At 37.4% G+C, this 13,807-nt stretch overlaps 1 protein-coding gene across 2 annotated transcripts; it reads left to right on the top strand.

Annotated features, from left to right (window-relative positions):
* Positions 1–1,915: 1,915 nt before the first annotated feature.
* aipl1 (aryl hydrocarbon receptor interacting protein-like 1) lies at positions 1,916–13,421 on the top strand. Of its 2 annotated transcripts, XM_056756990.1 has the most exons (7): positions 1,916–2,019; positions 8,482–8,593; positions 8,979–9,158; positions 11,018–11,206; positions 11,777–11,953; positions 12,092–12,233; positions 12,769–13,421. In XM_056756990.1, the coding sequence occupies exons 2-7, from the start codon at positions 8,498–8,500 to the stop codon at positions 13,353–13,355; spliced, it is 1,371 nt and encodes a 456-aa protein (XP_056612968.1). In that variant the 5' UTR covers positions 1,916–2,019; positions 8,482–8,497; the 3' UTR covers positions 13,356–13,421. The 2 variants fall into 2 exon arrangements, with proteins under 2 accessions (XP_056612968.1, XP_056612966.1); XM_056756988.1 differs by lacking the exon at positions 1,916–2,019 and having other exon boundaries at positions 7,204–8,593.
* Positions 13,422–13,807: the final 386 nt, after the last annotated feature.

Genomic DNA, 13,807 nt, shown 5'->3' with positions numbered 1-13,807 from the left:
ACTGCTTGTTGTTCGAGAAAGAACACTTTTATTGAAACGAGCAGAAAGAAATTCATTAAAAAAAATCATTTGAAAGGTTATAGTGATTATGGTCACGATGGTATGGCAAAGCTGCTTAGCAAATATCATTTCAGGAATGAGTCACATGAATGTACTATAGTATGTAATGTGATTTTAAATGCTTATTTTCTAGCTCCCAAGCTGACAAATATTTGTACACTAGTCTTGCATAATAAATGATCTTGTTACAAACATAAGCGTAGTGCCAACATTTCAGATGCAGTGCTGGTTGCTGCAGGCAGTGTGAATGCAGTCTGATGGATCTACAATGAACGCAGATCTACGAGTACTTCAACACATACAGTATGTATAAGCACTTAAAGTTAAAGGAACAGTTCACCCCAGAATAAAAATTCTGTATTCATTTACTCACCTTCAAGTTGTTCCAAATATCTATAAATTTCTTTGTTCTGATGAACACAGAGATAGATATTTGGATGAATAGTTGTAACCAAACAGTTATTGGTCACCATTGAGTACCAAAGTGGGAAAATTTGCTTTTCCTTTGTTTTGTTGAACACAAAAATGATATTTTGAAGAATGTAGGGAAAATTTTCTGGGTGACTTTAGACTACCATTGTCATTTTTTCTTCTACAGAACTATGGTTTTACTGAAGGGTGAGTAAACGATGACAAAAAAATTTGGAGGTGAACTATCCCTTTTTTTAATATGTTGGGTCTTCAGCATCCCATCAAAAACATTCGCCCATTTCATCAGGTCTATGTGTCTAGGCCTTGTGACTACAGCCGCTCCCTTCAGCCTGGTGAATTCATTAGATGCTGCTGGAAAATCCCATATATAGGGTGTCTGTGGTCCTGATGACTCAGAGCATATGTACACCCACTAATCTATGAGTAACTAGCGTCTTGTTTAAATAAAGCAGTGGGATGCATGTGCCACATCCAGAGATAGACTTGGAATATTAGGAAAATTGGTGTATGGGCTAAATGGGTGTATTCCAAAGGTGGTAGATTTTTACTAGTAACAGGTCCAAGAAGCATAATGTAGAAACGTACTAGAGGGACGCTGTGAATGTCGAAATTGGAGGTCGGGCAGAATCATTTTTTCTCATTCATTTGCCATCGCGGTATCTTCGCGGGACCTGTCCACCAGATGATTCCCATCTCTGCTTAAACTCCGGTTATATAATTCCATGGAAAATCTGACCAGGGAACGGCCAGAGCTAGACAATCTCATTAAAGGGACATGATGCCTCCTTTTATTCCCTCCTTCACTGGCGAGTCGCTCTGTCTTTTATGTAACTGCTAGAAAGCTTAAAAAACGTATATTACCTTAAATGTGGAAGCCAATTTCAGCTACCATTTATCTCATTATTTGCTTCAGCGGGGTAAGTGTCAGTCAGGGCCAGTTTAATCTCTTGCAACCAGACCTTTGACTACACAACAACAAGGTCTCGACATTGCCGTTTGCCTTCCTAGAGGTTTTCTGACCGATATGGAAAGTAACTAACCACAGTCTGTTTTTTACCTGCTGTTGGGTATTACGATGTACCACACCACAATAGCTTCCAAAATGATGCCTATAACTTTTTCAGCCAGCTCTATCAGTATTATGAGAAGTGTCCACTACAATTTTAAACACCAATATCATGCATAAAATATTATTCTACCATGCTAATTAATACATACAAATGACTGCTAAAAACACAATCATTTAACGAGAGGTTTGAAGACAGTATGTAGTTCCTGATTCATTGTGAGGAGTAAAGTGTGTGAACAGGGTGACATGGCAACAGCAGGATGGCATGAAGCCTAGTGCTATTGTTTAATGAAAGAACAGCGCTGTTTCCCACACTGACCCGCTGTTGCTCTCAGTTGTTTTGTCTTGACAGGGATTCAAATTATCTGTTTATTTAGCAGGGAGATAAATAAAATTTGGTAAGAGAGATATCAGCCATCCCATGAACCTGAGTCATACAGATTTGAAATTGCAAGAGGGTGAGTAAGTGATGACAATTTTTATTAGGTGAACTATCCCTTTAAGAACAAAGTCTTCATAAGACATACACATACTTGAAGAAATTGTCAGTAACCTTTTACAAACACAGGTTGGACCCTATAATCAAATTAGACAGCAAAGATTTTAATACACGCGTTCCCTCAAACTCTCTCATGCTCTCACTGTCTTTCTTATGGTTAATTGACCCATTTTTCAACAGTGGAGGGTGTGTTGGCTTCAGAGGAGGTTAGTGAGTACATTTGGGTGGGTCTGACGAAATGTTTTGGAATAAACTCTGGCCTTACTGTATGAAGATATGAAGATTAATGTCACAAAGAGTAAAAGTTATATAGTCCAATTTTGTTACCATTAACTCATCCTCTCACCGTTTCAAACCCATTTCTTTCTTCCAGAGAATACAAAAGAAGATATTCACTTGCATTTTTTTTTTACAATGAATGGCTGAATGGTTGAATGGCTGTTCGGTTACCAATTTTTTTTTTATCTTCTTTTGTGTTCTGCGGAAAGTTAGTCATACAGGTTTGGAATGAAATGAGGGTGAGTAAATGATGAGTCAATTTAAATGTTTCGGTGAATTATTACTTTAAGGGGCATTATCATAACGCCTGTTGTGTAGTGTAAAATCATTATGTTAGGAAAAAGGAGAAACAATCCTTCCGAGAAACTATCCCTGCCTTAACCCTGGCTGGACCATATGAACAAGGATTTCTGCCACACCCCACATGCTTAAGCAGACATGAGGTTGAATTTAATATGGCATCATCATTAAACTAGATGTGGTGGATAAAACATCCACCTATTCCCGTCTCCTGTTCATCCTAAAGTGGAGTTCATGTGTTTAACGCCAACTGCGAAGTCACATGATGCACATTCCTCAGTAACACTGCTACATAAACACTAAAGATGTTGTGTTTTTCCACAACTTCCCCGCTGCCTGGATTCTGGAGAGTGGACTGTTTAGTGGACCTTTTGCTTTGGCTCTCTCCATGGAGGAATGTGATAATGCATCCCAGCTTTAGCTTAGCCCTGCGGCTGGCTGCCTCAGTCTCTGGTCTCGAAACACGTGTCTGGCTCTGACTTGGGTCCACACGGTTCCCCCTAGAGAGCCGCGGGACCCTAGCACACCACTCGCTGCGTGCTACCCTGAGACGGCTTCTCTCCGCAGTTACTCTAGCGGTACACTGTAACAGCTGCGTGTCTGAAAGCTCTGCTCGTGCGACCAAATGTTAAAAGGCCTGCATGAGCAAAGCGTGTCTTTGAGGTGGAGTTTATAAATGATCTTTTGAGAAATGTCTCATTGGTTTTGTGTTCATACATGGAAGTCAATAGGGCACAATGTTGTTTGGTCACCAACATTCTTTCAAATATCTTCTTTTGTCTTCTGTAATAGAAAGTCAAACAGGTTTGAAATGACATGAGGGTTAATGTGTCGCCTTCAGTGCTAAAATGCTACACTGTAAATCACTGAACTGCTTTGCTGGCAGTACACAGTACGCTGACCTGTTTGTCTGTAAAGTAATGCCATGCTTAGACAGTATTATATCCAGAATCTTTCGTGTTATGGCTTTGGGAAGCACTCTTGCTGTCTGTCAGAGATCTGCCGTTGAAGATTCTGAAGTCCAAAGAGGTTAAAGAGCATTTAGGGTTCAGGTCTGGGCTACGTGCCATCCCAGAATATCCCAGTCAGCTGGTCTCCCTGAGTGACGGAGCTTATAGAATAGCTCGTCCCACGTGATGCTGGGAAGGTGGCTGTGTCAGCAAACGCTCAGTGTGTGAGCGTTCACTCATGTGCCCTTTGTACTGCCTGCTATGTGCAGTGGTATATATCTAAAGGTCGAGGGGAGGTATGTGAGGCTCCGGCGGGGATATTTCTGGACACTTGTTGCCCAGGATCGCAAAGGCCAGCATGACACTGTCAAATCTGAATTAATTATCCTGACAGGAGTAGTGGCTTGTGGCGTTATATCTGGGACAGAATACTGTCACATCTTGACGTACAATCATAAATAAGATTATATTAGTATCTTGCTTCTAGCCAACAATGAAATCTCTGGAATGTCAAACATCTGCTTAATTTTGCTTTGATACCAGAGGATGTTCAAAACGAATGGAAACTAGAGGTGTCAGAATATGCCAGTATTGACTGTGATAATATGCCGGTAACAACCGTGATGTTAAACACATAATTATCAATATTGTGTAAATATTATACATATGATAATATTGTGGATTATTTACCACCCATTTAAACTTTTCCCCAAGAGTTTACCACTAAACTATTTGTCTGCCTCCCTACAACTGTACTAGTTGACCAAAACAGACAGAACATAAACAAAATAATTTGCAAAAACATATAAATATCCTTTATAAAAAACAGAAATCATGATTTTTTTTATTGTATATTCCAATTAATATCAAGCCAAATGTTTTGATTGATAAATAAAAAATACAGCATGACACATCAAAATTACAAATAACACATTAAAAACATAACATAATAAAAAACATTATTTTTGTTAAATTGTTAAATGGGGGACTCTTGGCCCTTCCAAAAATATCCACCTGACTATTAAAATAGTTAAAAAACGACTTATTATTAAATACGTTCTAAATAATTATTATTATTATTTGTAATATCTATTAAATAATAATTTGTCAATTAAATCACTGAAAATTTTGAAAATAATGCATACAATGAACTTTGATGATATATCTGCCCACCAGAATATGTAATTGCTTCCCCTCCAGTCGAGGCAGCCTTGTACCTGGCCTGATTTGACTGATTTATTTATTAAGAAACGAAAACATTTCAACACATATTGCGGTAAGATCTTATAATAAAATATTTTTGCCACAAGAATTGTATTGTGAAAATCTAATATTGTGACAGTCGTAATACTAATACGTTTCTCATATTATCTTATCTATGATTTTCATATTTGCTAGCATCTCTATTTTATTGTTTATATTTATTTATTCATACATTTATGAGACTTGATATCGATATTTACTTCAAATATTATGATATTTACTTTAAATAAACTGCAAACAACTGAGAACTCCATGAAGCAGGAAAAATCTCTGAGCAATACAAATCCCCCGTCATATCAACGGTTGTCCCACAATTTTTTTGACATATTTAAAGTAAATTTTTATTAGATGACAGCATGCAGAATACAGACACAATCAGAAGTAAAATCACATATTAGGTTTGTGGTCCAGTAACGTTGCAACTGTGGGTTAGTTCAGTTAAACTCTCTCCTCAACTTTATCAAATTCTAAAGAGTCAGACTATCACCCAACATCTTGAAATCCATCAGTTATCCATCAGTTACTCACTGTCTGTAACACACACCTTTGGGTTGCACTTTATTTCTAGAATGTTCTAGGGCATATGGTTTGATTGTACAGGTGTGTCTGCTTTGCAGGCCCGGGCTTCTCTTCTCTGCTTCACTTTATCCAAACAGACGCCCTCCTGCTGGAGTATACGGGTATTACACATACTCTCACTTCATTGCAGATGTTTATTATTAGTGGGAATGATTCAGTTGTATTGATATAAGAATCCCAGAGCAATATACATTCCAAGGTCTCATAATTCCTAGCCCTCTCAGTCTTGTTGTAGAATCATAATGCTCCAGCCATGTCTAAACATTTTAAGGTTGGGTCCAATATGTGCCGTGCAAAAGGATGTCCACACGTGTTAGCCAGTGACTCAGTGGGGGGTGGAAAACATGTCATGTCCATCGTAAAGCAACACTGACGCAGGTTCACTAAACCATGGGTGATGAAACATGTCTTTGCTCCCCGCACGTGTCCTACTGCCTGAAAGCAGAACGCAGGACGTGTGAAAAGCCATAGAAACAAGCTCCTGAAGAGTACCGACTGTATCAGAAACCACTTCCTCTCCCAGTACAGGAAGTGTCCGACAGTTTCATGTAGCATCAGATTAGCACACTGTCACATTTTGAAAAGGCTGGAAGAGAGGAACAGCTAGACTCCATGACGCACACACATACACATGAATACACATGTAGGACACATCATGTTGGCTTAATGCTGACAAGCAAGTGACACAAACACCTGTCTACACCTGTCATAAGCTTTCTCATCTCTTCATGAATACCGGATCGCAGCTTAATTCTGCACCCAGCAGTGAGTTTTACATTACATGATCAGATCATTGATACTTTTCATTATTCAGGTTTTCATTGTAGCATCATTTCGATGATGCACACGGCCAAGCAGGCACAAACGAGCGTCGCAGCATGCGTGGGTGAACTGACGCAGTCTCTATGACTCACTCTGACACCAAACATCACTTACAACATCATTACTGTACTTGTGCGTTCGTGGCAGGTGAGGAATCACCATCCATAGTTCAGCCAAAAATGCGATTCTGTCCTTATTTATTACTTCATATTGTTCAAAGGTTTTATATGTTTTTTCAACTATGGAACACAAAAGAAGATATTTTAAGAAATGTCTTAGTGGTTTTGAGTCCACAATTTGGTTTATTTATCAACATTCTTCAAAATATATTTATTTTGTGTTTTGTAGAAAAAGACACACAGGTTTGGAATGACCTGAGGGTGAGTAATCAATGAAAAACATTTTTTTTTGATGAGCTACCCCTTTAAATAGGTAGAGCACTAGGATGTAAAACACTTACATCTGCTTCACTGCATTACATTTTTAAATTGATACTAAATTGCAATTTTTAATTCACTGGGGTATTCCAAAATCACAACAGAAATTACATCTATTTCAGGAAAATAAAAAAGGCATAATACTTTTATGATTAATTGGGGCCTGTACCCATGGTAACATGCTGATAGATTTTATTTTCTGAAGCGTTTGAAGAAGATCTTTCATTTGTTAAGTGTTTAAAATGAACCTCAGACATACCTAGTAACACAGATTTTCTACTGTCAGAAAAAAATAATGGGCAAGTTGTGAATATCATTAGCAACTGTTTCCATTTATTTAGCACATTAAATTGACTTTATAAACGGTACATATATATGATTTACAACAAATATGTCACCCAGTCTAGAAAATCCAGGCTCAAGTCTCATAATCTAATTTTGCGATGACGAGAATCAAAGTTTAATTTCTAGCATTCATTTCACTATGATTTCAATCTTTGACATGAACTTGACATTTACATTAACATTATCAAGGCTATATTTTTTAATGTCCTTTCAATTATGAAGGATGGTTTTATGTTTTCACTGACATATCAGACAGCATAGCCCTATATTAACTAGATAATTCACCTGTAAAATGAAAATTCTTTCATTATTTACATCCCTGGCCTATTTTCAAACCTGTATGACTTTCTTTCTTCTGCAGAACACAAAATGTCGGTAACAGCTATCGGTGGGTACCATTGGTTTTGTGTTCAAACAATAGAAGTCAATGGGGAAGATTTTTGGTTACAAACATTTTTCAAAATAGCTTTTTTTGGTGTTTTGCAGTTAAAAATGACAACAGGGTGTGTGAATGACGAAAAAAAAACATTTTGAAGAAGAACAATTCCTTTGAACTTCATTCTTATATAGTTCAGATCTGGAACCAGAGTCGTTTTGCCTCTGAATTTTTTTTATAGAGCCAAATAAAGATCTCAAAGCGCACATCGTGTCCAGCAGAGGGCGATACATAGTCTTAAATAAACTTTAGTTGACTGGCACTTCTTCTACAACATTGTGCAACACAGTATCAACCACATGATGTCAGGAATGCACACTAAAGTACTGTCTGTTAATTTCAGAGTAAATGCAGCACACTCTTTTATACACGCATTATAACAGCATAGAAAGTGGGACAGCTGTGGCCATTGCATTTCAGAAGGATCAAAAATGTGTTACTTTTCTAATATTGTAGCGTCTAATTGGAGTTCAGATATGCCATTGGCCAGCACACAATGTTCTGACATAGCTTGTAAAAGCTACAATTGCATTTAATTGAGTAGCTCTTTTCTGTAATCCAGAGCAATCCTAAAAAGCCATAAAGCAGTTCCAAGCTTTCTTCTCTGCTGGAGCTCAAGGAAAGCCAGTGCTTTATTACACCCCTAGAGATCCAGCTGCTTGCCATATGTGTGATAGGGTCACTGAGTCCATTAGGCAGCACTATACTGCTAGCATGCTTGTGAGCTACCGTGAGATGGAACATATAAAGGAACACTTGTTTCTTTCACCAATACTTTCCAGAAGCTTCGAGAGACTCTTCTGGTTGAAGATGGATGTAGTGTGAAAATGCTGAGGAAAGCCCTTCTGTGGATGAGAATGATATGAGAGGGTGTGCCTGAGCCTAATCCTGTTATTCCAGCCTTCTTAATCCAGTAGAGCTAGTCAGTCTTTAAAGCTTTTTCGCCACCTGCTGTGACAACGAACACTCTAACATAAACGTCTCATACACGTATACATCTACAAACGCAGACATACACTGGACATCATGGAGGACAGCATGATGCTAGGGGTTGAAGGGATCAGGAAGACCATCTTGCATGGAGGGACTGATGAGATGCCCAGATTTGTCACAGGAACTAAGGTACATCTGATGCTCATATGGTACCTACAGTGAGAGACGTTTCCATGCTAACTAAAGTTCTGTTGAGATGAGTAAAGTAGTTCACTGCAAATAAAAAAACGGTTCAAAATTAGGGAATACTTTGAACCATTATTCATATGATGAGCCATTCTTAACTGTTGAGTGTAAATTTAAACCTGTATAGTAGAGAGGTGTGTGGCTTTTGTTTTCCACAAAACGCATGGATATACAAGGGTTTTTTAAAGATATGATGGATTTTATATGTTGAAGAACTGTTTATGAAATGTCTGATTCTGTAAAAGAGTAAATACAACCCAAAGTAAACTAGTGCATAAGAATGGGTTAAAGGTCTATGGGTTAAAGTATTCTTCGGCCTTCTTCACAGGTGACCTTCCATTTCCGCACCCAGCTCTGCAATGATGAGCGCACAGTCATAGATGACAGTAAGAAGGTAGGTACGCCTATGGAAGTGGTCATCGGGAACATGTTTAAACTAGATGTCTGGGAAATTCTGCTGACGTCCATGAGGATAGGGGAGGTGGCCAAGTTCTGGTGTGATGTCATGGTACGTATTGCAATCCTCTATGCACACTAGTGATTTGAGGGAATAAACTAGGTGTAATAAATGGTGAATTAAAGGGGTCATATGGCCCGAACATGTGTTTTTCTGTGTCTTTGGTGGGTTATAAGTTGCACATGCATGTGGAAGACACGTGAAATGGCAAAAATTAAAGTGTAGGAACAAAAGAAAAAAAAAGCGAATGCTCACCCAGACCTACTTGAAATGCGTCGTGAAACCACACAAATCTATGTCAGTTTGCGGTATGATTTGATTAATGTTGCCCAAATGTATACGCAAGTAAGGTGGGTGTACCTGCGAGTAAAATTGCTTTCGAACCTCATGTTCTAAATATGGTAAGAGGCGTTAAATTCATGTCACACGCTTGCAGTATTCGACCAATCACTACGCACTGGTTAACTGACCCATCATAGCACACCTCACAAAGCGATGAGCTTTGTAAAGAATCTGCGCGTTCCAGAGAGGCGGAGCAAAGAGGAAATACAAACAAGCACGTTATGTATAAAATACAGTGTTTTTGAACCTTAAATCGTGTATACATATTCAGTACATCTAAAACAAACGATAATATTTGTTTAAGCCGTGTCATATGACCCCTTTAAATAAGCAGGTGGAATAAAAGTATTGGCATAATGTGGCCTATATAGGCAATTTCTGTCCACTGTCTTTTGAATTTAAATAGAAACAAAGCTCAGGAGTGACATATGGTTAATGTACAAGACTAATAGAATACCAAGACAAATGAAAGTTGTGAAAAATTCAGGCTTACTCCATCATATATTCATTTTTAAACTGATCCTAATATACATATGTATTGTGTTGTCTCAACACATCAACTTGTTTCCTTTGCGGTTTTCAAGATCTCCAGATCTGCTTATTTTGACCATTCTGTCCAATTTCAATTATCTGCAAATAAATGCTCAGAATAATTATTTACTTAAACACACAAAACTAGTAGTGTACAGCACATATATTTACAAAGAAGTATACTGAAGACTGAAATAATTGTAATAATTTTAAGCTGTGGAAATACAGGTATAATTATAACTGACCAATAAAATAACTTATTTGTTTTTAAATAATGTGTCAAGTATTAAATGTGTAAAGCATTAAATCATTAAATTTCCTAAACCTTTAAAGGTAAAGAATACTTGAGCCCCACCGAATATTGTCCCTCAAAAATAATGCAAAAATGAAACAATTTACACAGTTTCATACTCTAAATCAGTTTATATTGTAAAAAAGGCTATACAAAAAATATGTTAATTAAAACAACATTTATTCAGAGGAATGTTTTGATGTGTTTAAGTAGGTTGTGGGAAATCAGCCTGCAAATACCTGATAACACAACCAAAATCACATAAAAGCACAGCAGGCAATTTCATATGCAGGCCTCATGAAACTCATAACAAAACTTGTGTCAAAGCTTAAGTAAACAGACAACCATTTGCCCGGAATAAATACTTCCAGAGACCCAATGGCTGGCACTTAAAGTCAGTGACCTTCATGGTTATCTACAGGCCAAAGGCTTTGGAAAAGCTAGCGAGTTACCGAGTGAAGGCTGTCTTAAGTGCTTACAATAGGATTAATCCAAGTTTGTTTAACATTGCATTCATCATTATTTACTACTGCCTTCCAGATGTTCCATCTGAAATAGATTACTGTGGCTAACAGCCTTGAGAATCATAGGAATGCCAAATACATTTATGTACATTTTAGACCCACACACTTTAGATAAACTCGAGAACAGTCAAGATAGTGCCATCATTCTAAACTTTCGTGCGAAAGAGAAAATCTTTGGAGGTATTCCCATTTTTTTATGTTTATCCTTTATGGCCGATCAGCACACAGGGTTGTATCCCATAGTGGCGAAGAGTCTGCGGCGCATTGCAGATGGAAAGGATCCAGTAGACTGGCATATTCACACCTGCGGCATGGCCAATATGTTTGCATATCACAGTTTGGGCTATGAAGATCTGGATGAACTTCAGAAGGAACCACAGCCTCTCTACTTTGTTATGGAACTTCTAAAGGTCTGAAGCAGCAATCAGATGTCTTGACACTTACACAATATATTTGGATTCACAATATATTGGATTCAATATATTTGGACATTTGCATGTACGCACTTTGATATATATTTTCTTATTTTTATGAGATGAAGATGTTTGGTTCCAAAATGAGATAATGTAAATAATGTTTTTTAATGCGCATTTCAATTAATATCAATCAAACTGCAGTTGGTTTGTTTTGATTTAAGCCATAATAACAAAAAATACAGCTAACTAACACAATATAAACAAAAATGTGATAAAGTAATAAAAAACAAAAATTTTAGTTTGGAACCAAACTCTTCTTCAGATACACAACTGATGTTATGACAACAGAGTATTATAGTGTAACAGTACACAATTTAACCACTAGATTGCGCTGGGGGGTTATTTTTCAAAATCATTAGACAAAGTTTTGAGAAGCACTGATGGACCATTATGTGGAAATATATACATTATTTAAATCACTTTAAAACATCAGGTTAAGGTTTATTTTCTCCACAATGAGAATAAGAATAAACTGTTTAGTCTGTGTATATGTGTGTGGTGCAGGTTCAACAGCCGAGTGAATATGACAGAGAGTCATGGGCTCTGAATGATGAAGAGCGACTTAAGGCAGTACCTGTGCTTCACGGTCAAGGGAACAAGCTTTTCAAACAGGGCCGTTTCGAGGATGCCACAATGAAATATAAGGAAGCCATCGTGTGCATCAAGAATGTGCAGTCAAAGGTAAGATATAGAACCCTGTACCCGACAGTCAATTAATTACTAGAACCAAAACCATTTACTACTTTTAAACATAAATATTATCTGAAGTATATTAAAGAATTGATCAAGGATTTATATATTTTTTAAAACAATTCCCAGGAGAAGGCATGGGAAGCTCCCTGGCTTAAACTGGAGAAGATGGCCAACACACTCACTTTAAACTACTGCCAGTGTCTGCTGCGCATGGAGGAGTATTATGAGGTCATCGAACACACATCTGACATCATCAACCAACACCCCGGTGGGTACATTAATACTGTATGCCAGATCATTTTGTCTATTCTTTTATAACCAAAACATGCAATATCATCAACATCAGACAATTAATGTCATCAATAGTTCTACACATCAAAGAATTATCTGTTCAAATTCACATAGTGTTCAAAAAGAGGTAGTGTTTACTAATTTAAATAAATGTTTTTAAAGAGTACACACCTAGGGATTTTTAAGGTCCTACTTTGGTTTATGGAGTGTCCCACAACAAGTTCATGTACAGAGAAGGTGTAAAAACACTTTTATTTCGTAATAATAGGCCAAGGTAATTATTCTTACCTTACTTCTTGAGAGACTCTCAAATGGTTCGTTGCTCGATTCATCTGTCTCATCCCCTTTTTTCCAAGCCAATGAAGGTATTCAATCACCTTTGGATTTACAACTTGGCAGACTGCTTACTTTCAAACACGGCAACATTACACACTGCATGAAATGTCATTTTTCATGATCTCATGTTATATACACTTTAAAGTATTGATGAAACCATTCTCTGTTGTCTGTAGGGACAATGAAAGCCTTCTTTCTGCGTGGTAAAGCGCACATGGAAGTGTGGAATGAAGCAGAAGCAAGAGCTGATTACATAAGAGTGCTGGATCTGGATCCGGGAATGAAAAAGACGGTAAAGAAAGAGCTAGCAGTTCTCAAAATGCGTATGGACTTAAAAAATGAGGAGGACAGATTGACGTACAAGGGGATGTTCACAAAACTATCGGAAGGACAAGAGACTCTGGAGCAAGAGCTTCCAGAAAAAGAGATACTGGAGCAACCATCTCCAGAACAAGATGGAGCACCACTGGAAGAAACATATGAAGAACAAATCAATCTAGAACAAGCAAGTTTATTGCAAACAACTCTGGCAAACATGCTTTTGGAAACATCAGAGCAAACGGATTCATCACGAGCAGCTGACATGACTCCAGAAAACGTGATTCCAGAAGAAACTAGCAGAGAACAAGCTAACACAGAAGAAAGAAATGCTGTAGACATGATTCTAGAGCAATCACCTTCTGAACAAACACCTCCAGAGGAAATAAGTCCAGAACAAGCAGTGCAAGAACCAATGTCTTCAGAACAAATGACTCTAAATTAAAGTATTTCAAATATTTTCTCTAGAAAAAGAACGAGGCTTTAGGATATGAACACATTTAAAGCCTGATGACCTTATTTATTTAATGCTATCCATTATATATGTTACGATTTAAAGGATTGTCATTGTAGTCTTGCCAAATCATCCAATAAAAATAGTATTTCTTCAACCCTGTGTGCTTTTTGTTTTATTTCACAAATGTGAGCGCAGGTGTAATATTAAGGACAAGTATTTATCAGAAAGTTTGTCTGATGGGAAGATACATAACTCCACCATTTCTGGGTAACATCAGAGGCAAAGTGTTTTTATGTTGCATTAGTCATGTACAAACAAACAAAGCAATGTCTTGATAGTGCTACATTCACACTCCTCTTCTAGGAGAAACCAATCAAAAAAATATTTTCTGACTCGCCATATTAAACTGTAAAAAGATTACACACATTTTCACTCTTCAG

Source organism: Triplophysa dalaica, chromosome 9 (genome assembly GCF_015846415.1).
Source record: "Triplophysa dalaica isolate WHDGS20190420 chromosome 9, ASM1584641v1, whole genome shotgun sequence".
In the NCBI taxonomy this organism is placed as follows: domain Eukaryota; kingdom Metazoa; phylum Chordata; class Actinopteri; order Cypriniformes; family Nemacheilidae; genus Triplophysa; species Triplophysa dalaica.
This window is presented reverse-complemented; position numbering and strand designations above follow the sequence as displayed.

Bases quoted from the DNA above. Each gene is read 5' to 3' on its own strand.
- aipl1 (XM_056756990.1), top strand. From the start codon at position 8,498: ATGGAGGACAGCATGATGCTAGGGGTTGAAGGGATCAGGAAGACCATC. The intron at 11,954-12,091 runs GTAAGATATAGA...AACAATTCCCAG, and splicing joins TCAAGAATGTGCAGTCAAAG to GAGAAGGCATGGGAAGCTCC. The intron at 12,234-12,768 runs GTGGGTACATTA...TGTTGTCTGTAG, and splicing joins CATCATCAACCAACACCCCG to GGACAATGAAAGCCTTCTTT.